Here is an 8,963-nt window from a genome sequence, read left to right on the forward strand (position 1 = left end):
ACTTACTTCACTTGGTATGATAATCTCTAGGCCCATCTATGTTGCTGCAAATGGCATTATTTCATTCTTTTTTTTTTACGGCTGAGTAATATTCCATTACATACACACACACACACACACACACACACCAACACACAGACACACTCACACACATACCACATCTTCTTTATTCATTCATCTGTCGATGGACATTTAAGTTGCTTCCATAGACATACATTATCTTTATAACAGGGAAGACATCAGTATTTTTTTTAAAGAGATCCACTTGGCTCCTTTGTTTCTTCTGATGTTATATTGTTTGAGAATCTCCTCACCAGTCTCACATTGTTTAAAGTTAACATTCTCATGCCCACATAAAGCTATTATTGCCCTCTTCCTCTTCGTGATGGTCCCATATCAGCCCACTCATCATTTAAAAACTGCTTGGATGAACTGGGAGAGACTGGGACTGACATGTATACACTTATCTGGATAAAATGGGTGACGAACAAGAACCTGCTGTATAAAAAATAAATAAAACTCAAAAAAACCCCAAAACCAAAAAAACTGCTTGGACGTGCAGTTTTTCAATTTTACCCTTATCCTGCCAGTTGAGCTGTTTAAAAATGAGTACATTAAAAAAAATTTACTGCTATTTACTTTAAATAAGAATTTTTTATCGAGGTATTTTGATTTATAATTAGTTTCAGGTGTGCAATATAGTGAATCAAAATTTTTACAGATTATAGTCCATTTAAAGTTATTATAAAATATTGGCTATATTCCCTGTGCTATACTATATCCTTATAGCTTATTTATTTTATATATAGTCATTTGTGTCTCTTAATCCCCTACCCTTACATTGCCCCCACTTCCCTCTCCCCTTGGTAACCACTAGTTTGTTCTCTGTATCTGTGAGCCTACTTCCATTTTGTTATATTCATTTCTTTTATTTAGATTGCACATACAAGTGATAACATATAGTATTTGTCTTTCTCTGTCTGACTTGTTTCACTAAACCTAATGCCCTCCAAGTCTATCCATGTTGTTGCAAATAGCAAAATTACATTCTTTTTTATGGCTGAGTACTATTCTATTTTGTGTGTGTGTGTATGTGTATACAGACACACCACATCTCTTTATCCCTTTTTTAAAAATGGAAGTATAGTTGATTTACATTATAATATGTTTCAAGTGTACAGCATAATGATTCAGTATTTTTACAGATTATATTCCATTAAAAGTTATTAGAAGAATAATGGCTATAATTCCCTGTACTATATAATATATCCTTGTTGCTTATTTATTTTATACATAGTAGTTTATATCTCCGAATCCTATATCCCTATCTCACCCCTCCCCTCTTCCCACTCCCCACTGGTAACCACTAGTTTGTTTTCTATATCTGTGAGTCTGCTTCTGTTTTATTATATACATTTGTTTGGTTTATTTTTTAGATTCTACATATAAGCGATATCATATAGTATTTGTCTTTCCCTGTTTGACTTATTTCACTAAGCATAATATTCTCTAGGTCTATCTGTGTTGCTGCAAATGGCAGAATTTCTTTTTTATGGCTGAATAATATATATCTATTTCACATCTTCTTTATCCACTCATCTATTGACGGACACTTGGGTTGTTTCCTTATCTTGGCAATTGTAAATAGTGCTGCTATGAACACTGAGGTGCATGTATCTTTTTGAATTAGTGTTTTTGTTTTTTCTGGATATATACCCAGGAATGGAATTGCTGGATCATACAGTAGTTCTATTTTTAGTTTTTTGAGGAACATCCATACTGTTTTCCACAGTGGCTGCATCAGTTTACATTCCCATCAACAGTGTAGGAGGTTCCCTTTTCTCTACATTCTCTCCAACATTTGTTATCTGTGTTCTTCCTGATGATGGCCATTGAGATAGGTGTGAGGCGATATCTCTTTGTTCTTTTGATTTGCATTTCTCTGATAATTAGCGATGTTGAGCGTCTTTTCATATGCCTGTTAGTCATCTGTGTATCTTCTTTGGAAAAATGTCTGTTCAGGTCTTCTCCCCATTTTTTTTGATTGGGTTTTTTTGATATTGACTTGTATGAACTATTTATATATATATAAATATATTTATATTTTATATATGTAATATGTTTTTAACATATTATATATTTTTTAATATAGTTTGGATATTACCCCCTTGTCGAAAAATGAGTACTTTTTTAGTACAAGGTAGAAATTCTACATGTCAAAGAGTTTTTTTCTAAAGAGCTCTGTTTATCAGTGTCATGTTCAGTGGCATTATAGATGGTTTGATTATATTGCTAAATTAACTAGTTGTAATAATCTGTATTAGATATAGATTTCATAATATTAGGTTGTATCGTTACTCTATGGACATTTATATTTGGTACTTTTGTAAATGTAATAGTTCGTTTCAAAAGAACTTTTGCAAAGCACAAATATACCTGTTGTTTTAGTATATTTTAGTAGTCCTTCCAAATCCCCATGAGATACCAACTCATCCCTATCTAATAGATGAAAAAACAAGCACAAGAAAATTATATGCTTTACTTTGTGTATTTTATTCACTTTGAATGACAGGGCCTGGACTCAACTGAACTCTCCAAGAGCCCAAGGAAGAAGTCAAAGCTTCCAAATGAAAATTATTACATAGTGTTGCCTAAAAGGAACCCAGAACTCAGTGAGAGTTCAGTGAGTTACAGATCTCCTAAGTGAGCTAGAGCTGAGATTTAAACACTTGAGTTGAAGAGAAAGAAAAAACTAAGTACTTAATGAGTTATAGGTACTCTTGTGATTAGGCTTCCGTTGTCAAGACAAATCACAGGTTTGGAAGACTCTCTTCTGGCAGTTGCCATAGGGCTTCAAGCAGAGGGTGAGCTAGGAAATGTGAAGCTACATCTTGAATTAGGGGATTAGGTAAAGACATATAGACATCTGATGTGGTTCAAGTTTGGGTAACCAATTTAGAGACTGTTTTTTTTTGTTTGTTTTTTTTGTTTTTTTTTGCGGTACACGGGCCTCTCACTGTTGTGGCCTCCCCCGTTGCGGAGCACAGGCTCCGGACGCGCAGGCTCAGCGGCCATGGCCCACGGGCCTAGCCGCTCCGTGGCATGTGGGATCTTCCCGGATCGGGGCACGAACCCGCGTCCCCTGCATCGGCAGGTGGGCTCTCAACCACTGCGCCACCAGGGAAGCCCGAGACTGTGTTATTTATGGTGAGAATACAGTGTGACCATGAATGATTTATGAAGGCGATATTATAGTTTTAGAAGTAGGTGTATGCTTTCATTTTCTCTGTGTATTTTAAACGATCTAACATAATTGGCCTCGTGCTTGGAAGGCCAGTTATTTCCTATTGTTCTCAGTTTCTAATTTTATTAAAGTACTTTCCTTTTGACAAAAATCCTCAATCCAGAACAGCCTTTGCTTTAATTCCTCCTCATATCTTCTCTTTCTCCCCCTCCCCACAACTTATAACGGCAACTTTGAAGCCAATGTATGTAGGTGGTTTCCATGGTACAAGACAACAGCTTTCACAGTGAGAGAGGGCGCTTCAGCCTGAGCTAATTGGGCATGATGTGTTCCAGTGTCCTGGTGTGTAAACACAGATGCCCTAATGTTGCAGGTATTTTAGCATTTGATCGGGCACGTCAGAAAAGGGACACATTTAGTCTCATTATCTGGGTGACAAAGCAGTGGAGGAGGATGGGCCGCCGTGCCGGGGACTGGCTCATTTGAGTCATGCTATACCTAACTCCTTTAACTGTTTCTGTGTTCCTATTGACAGGACCAGGAAGAACAAGCTTACTTTGCAGTGTTTGATGGCCATGGGGGAGTGGACGCTGCCATTTATGCCTCCATTCACCTGCATGTTAACTTAGTACGCCAGGAGGTGTTCCCCCATGATCCTGCTGAGGCCCTGTGCCGGGCCTTCCGGGTCACTGACGAGCGGTTTGTACAGAAAGCAGCCAGGGAGGTATGCCGTTTCCACATAAATTCCAGCCATGATGCATTAGCTGAGATCTACTTGTTCTGTGGTTAAAAGGCTATTTTGGATTTTCTCTTGTGGTAGACATTATTTCAAGCTCTCTTCCAAACTGTATTCTTGACACACAGTATTGGATTGTTGTATTTCTGACTCTCTCTTTAGGAATAGATTTAGTGGGGTGCTATGATGTACTGTATAGAAACTCCCAAGCTATAATTTTCTAGAAAGCCAGTCCATTGCTGGATTTGGCAGGTGACTTTTATCTTATTCACCATTGCCTGTCAGGTTCACACCAGGACCATCTCTCTAAGCAGACTTTTGCTGACAAAATCTGGATATGGTGATTAAAACAGTGGTCTATAAAAGAGAAACAGAAGCTGGGATTTCTCGATACAGCTGGTTCTAAATGGGTCGGCAGTGTTTTGCTGTGTATCTCTTGAAGAAAGTTTTGCTTGGAGAGAGTAAATCCTTAGATGATCCTTGAACTGATTTTCTCTTAACAGGAAGAAAGGTCAGAGCTCATGTCCTAATTTCCTGCGGTTAATCAGACCTGAGGTTTTACTCTGAATGAATGACAGGGGCTCTAAATTAAGATCTAAAAGTAAAAATTTTAATCTATTATCATTCTGGGCATTGGTACACAATTAACTACAGGACTCTATCTTCATTTCCAACTAGGGACTAACAGAAAGAGAATAACTTTTAATTTTAAAAAGTAATTGCAGAATTGTATACACACAGAAAATAAGACTCCTGCCCTATGACTTAAACATTATTAACTCTTTTTGAAATGGACTTGGAGAGAACAGGGTGTAATCACTGAATCCTTTTCTTTGATCTCACAGTTATGCTACACGGCAACAGTGGGGTTTGGAATTAATGAGGCAGTAATTCAGAACTACTTGGTGTTAAGCAAGGGCAATATTCTCTATGTCCCCACCTGCACCCCAGGTTTAGATTAACATGCAGATCCAACAATAGTAACCACTGTGGTCTGCAAATAGAGGCGGGGCTAGAAAACGAAATACAGTTGTTGACCTCAGACTTTGCCAGTCTCTGGAGGGCCGGCATTGCTTGGTTCTGCCTGTCTTGGAGCTGCCGGCTGTCATCATTCTGACTGAGGACAAGACCTGGCCCCTGAGAGGTGATCTGTAAATCATGAACGTGAAACTAAGAGAATCACCTTGTCTTCTTCATCCTCCGTCCTATCCCTTTTAAACTCTGTGTCCTCAAAATCATGGCTTTTTTTTCTGACCGTGTTCACCTCATTTGCTTTGCCAATGATCCTAGTGTCTCTTAGTCTTGCCAACAGTTCTCGTGAATAATTTAGGTTTGTCTCAGCAGTTACTTTTCTCCTTGTGCTTCCATGTGCTGCTAACTGCTGGGAAGAAAGTAGCTATTCCTGTTGTGCAGCAGCCCTGCCTCCTGTTCTCTCAGGGGCATATGTACTGAAGTGTCTTTATCGTGTGTTCCAGGGGGCTGAGGTTTTGAACATTCTGTGTGGGAAGACATTTTATTGGTGGGTGAGGATTTATAACAAACTTTCCCTATATAGGGAAAACGAGAAGTTGTTTTCTTATTGGATACAAGGGGCCTTCTACCATCTTGACGCATTGGTTCTAATTTAGGCCAAGTCCTTAGTAACAGAAAGTCATGCTCGTTTGGTAGTGACTCATGTCAAATGGAGATGTCATTTTAGGACAGTAGTATCAAGTACATTAAGTACAGTGGTACTGAGCTATTGTGACGAAATTCCAGGCTGTTTGTTTTTTTATGCAATGTTCCGAAAGCAAAGGTCCCTAAAATTATTGTAGGAGATTTTATTTTTGTTTTTTAAAGGTACAGGCAACTTAGCACTCCAGGGAATGTATGTAATCTCTTGGCTCCTGTTTTAATATCCAGAGTATGGAAGCATTTGTCGTGTACACACCAGATGCTTTGTATGTTATTTTGTGAAGCCAGGACTCCCCCCCTGAACAAAACAGAGACCAGAGTATGGGAATCTTTACTCTAGGATTGATAGAGTGGCTTAGCACTGGACTAGGAGGACAAAATTTCAGTTCTGTTCTAATCAGTACCTGATCTTGGGCAAAGTCACATAACCTGCCACAGCACCTGTGTATAAAATGGAGTTGATAATTGTCTCTGCCTTGCATATATCACAGATAAAATGGATCTGTGCGTGTGTGTGCACATATAAATACATACAAGCACATAAGAATGCGTTGAGAAATGGGAATTGCTATTTGTGAAATCGAGTTATTAGTAGTCTAGCTTCCAACTGAAAAGTTTGTATTACCTATAAATTGCTTCTCAATGAGAATTTGCTGCCTACTTATTTTTAGTGACTCTGATTTAAATTACTTTCAGAGCTTGAGATGCGGGACCACAGGAGTGGTGACTTTTATCAGAGGCAACATGCTACATGTGGCCTGGGTAGGTGATTCCCAGGTTATGCTTGTGAGAAAGGGCCAAGCTGTTGAACTAATGAAGCCACACAAACCGGACAGAGAGGTAAGTACGGTCTGTTCTGTGAGGGCACGTGCCACAAAGGCAGTCTTCTAGTCACGGATTCTCACTTACAGTTATCACCATTGTCTCAGTAACTGTGCCCACCTTCCAAAGGAGGGATAAAGAGAGCCCTTCCCGGGAAGCTGATGATCACTGCGTCTGTTGTTTACTGTGAAGGTAGATGAATAAATCCTGAATCCAGTTATTTGCTTCTTTCTGTTACATTACTGTACAGGATGAAAAGCAGCGAATTGAGGCCCTTGGAGGTTGTGTAGTCTGGTTTGGTGCCTGGAGGGTGAATGGAAGTCTGTCGGTCTCCAGAGCTATTGGTAGGAAAAACCGATTAATTTTTGTTTCTCCAAACTTCCTTTACCAGAACACTGTCTTATAGTAATCTGAAACAACAAGGGAACCTGAGAAAATAACAGATTTTCAGAGTGCTTATTACTGTTTAAAATAACATTTGGATAATGCTTCTTTTAATTAATTATTTAACCTACTCACTTATATAAATTCCATTCTTAAAAGAACTATATTAAGAAATGTTCTCTTACAAGTTTCTTTTTTTAATGGAAGCCTTTAATCTTTAGCATACAAATCTGCTTAAAACCACAGTGATTTTCATTCCATTTTGGGTCATACTTAGCTTAAGTCAGTACTTTCCATAAAATAGAAGCTTCCCCCCCATATTTTACCTTGCTTATATCTTTAACTTTTTCAATGAATTCTGAAATAACACAAATAATGTGCTTTTTAGATGAAAACAATTTTTACTATATTAAAATTAGAAAACTAATTTTACTATATGCGGAATATAGTAATTTGTCAGATAACCCTGGGGTTTCAGCGAATCTGCTTCCCTGGACCTAAATTCTTTAAAAGAAGGGGAAGTCGATAAAACTCTGTCCAAAATTGAGAGAGTAAACAGCTAAGCTGTTTGGACAGAATGCAAAGGTGTAGTTCAAAGAATTGGGCTATAGTACTGTTTCTGTCTGTTTCACTTTTGCACCTGGGTCTGTTGCTTTAGGCTTCATGGCTCAGCTCCACTTTATGTTTTTTTAAAAAGAACAAATCCATGTGCATGTGTCTATATGGGTGGTATGCATATTTGCATATAAACTGCAGTTCTCAGTCACTGCCTCCTAAATAAATGAAGTAGTTTGACATAGGGATAACATGGACAAATGGAATTGAGGTCTAATCCCCAAATTTTGCTTATCATTACCAAAATATTCCAGGAACGTTAACAAAATCTCAAAGGACTGATTTCAGTTTCACCACTGATGTGATTTCCCTCCTACTCTTTGGGAAGGTGCTGGCAAGCTGTGAAGTGGCCCAAATGGGAGCAGCAGAGGCTGAGAGAGAAGGAGGAAGCTCAAAGATTCTGCAGTACCTCTTGAAAAACTGAGAGCTGGCTTTACCTTAGACTGAGGGAGTTATTAGGAACTCTGGAATAAGACCAAAAGGGAGAAATTTCTGATTTCTAAAACACACCCTCAAATAGAATTATTTTTGACAACTCCAACCAAAGACCTCTTCTCTTGATCTAACTGTCTTTGTCCGAGTATTTAGAAGTAACTTTAATGCTTGTTATAGAACCAACTTTATACTAGAGGATACTTATCATTTCTTGCTTCTAAAAATATGACACAAGGGGGAAAAGCAGGGAAAGAATGTCCTTGAATAAGTGACAGTCTAAGAGAAAACCAGGCTGACTTCATAGAGGAAGTGACTTCTGAAGTGGACATGGAGGATAGTATGCAGAGAAGGACATCCCAGGTATGGCAGATACAAACACATGGGCATCTCAAAGGGCATGTCTTGTTTTAGGAACAGTGACAAGTGCAGGAGGCTGGGGCAGAGGGTGGGAGTGGGAAGAGATAAGTGTTGGCACCAGAGTACAGAGGGGCTTAAATGCCAGGCTAAGTGTCTGGACTTTGTCAGGTGAATAAGACGAGGGCCCATGTGGTCAGGTTTGTATTTATAAATATTTGTAATAATTATGGAAGACGAACTAGAGTAGAAAGCCTAGATGAGAGGTCATTCAGGAGGCTGTTGATACAACTTGTTTCAGAGATAGGACAGCTAAAAAAGGGATACAGAGGAGGGTATAAATTGCTGAGACAGAAACGACAGTTTGTGGGGGAAGAGGAAAGTTAACTTCCAGGTTTCGGACTTGTGTGACTGAGAAGACGATAAAACATTTGTAATAAAGCAGCAGCAGCAGTTTGGGAGTGGGGAGGAGGGCAGATAAGGAGTTCATTTTGGACATATTTTATATTCTAGGTGCCTGTGGGATGTCTTGGAAGAGATAATTTATATGCAATTGGAAATACAGATCTGGACCTGAGCAGAGTTCTGAGTTAGAGATAGAGATATGGGAATTCATCCCATTTTGGCAATAATATTAGCAACCTGTGAAGTGGTGTGTGTGTGTGTGTGTGTGTGTGTGTGTGTGTGTGTGTGTGTGTG

General features: G+C 38.8%; 1 protein-coding gene across 1 annotated transcript in view; it reads left to right on the forward strand.

Annotated features, from left to right (window-relative positions):
• PPM1E (protein phosphatase, Mg2+/Mn2+ dependent 1E) overlaps nt 1-8,963 on the forward strand; it is a 190,058-nt gene that overhangs the window by 172,961 nt on the left and 8,134 nt on the right. The window contains exons 4-6 of the mRNA XM_029211626.1: nt 3,780-3,968; nt 6,351-6,494; nt 6,727-6,820. Coding sequence (XP_029067459.1) covers nt 3,780-3,968; nt 6,351-6,494; nt 6,727-6,820 — 427 coding nt within the window. The remainder of the gene's footprint in view (nt 1-3,779; nt 3,969-6,350; nt 6,495-6,726; nt 6,821-8,963) is intronic.

This window comes from Monodon monoceros, unplaced genomic scaffold, assembly GCF_005190385.1.
Source record: "Monodon monoceros isolate NGI ecotype Baffin Bay Population unplaced genomic scaffold, NGI_Narwhal_1 Super_Scaffold_9, whole genome shotgun sequence".
Taxonomy (NCBI): domain Eukaryota; kingdom Metazoa; phylum Chordata; class Mammalia; order Artiodactyla; family Monodontidae; genus Monodon; species Monodon monoceros.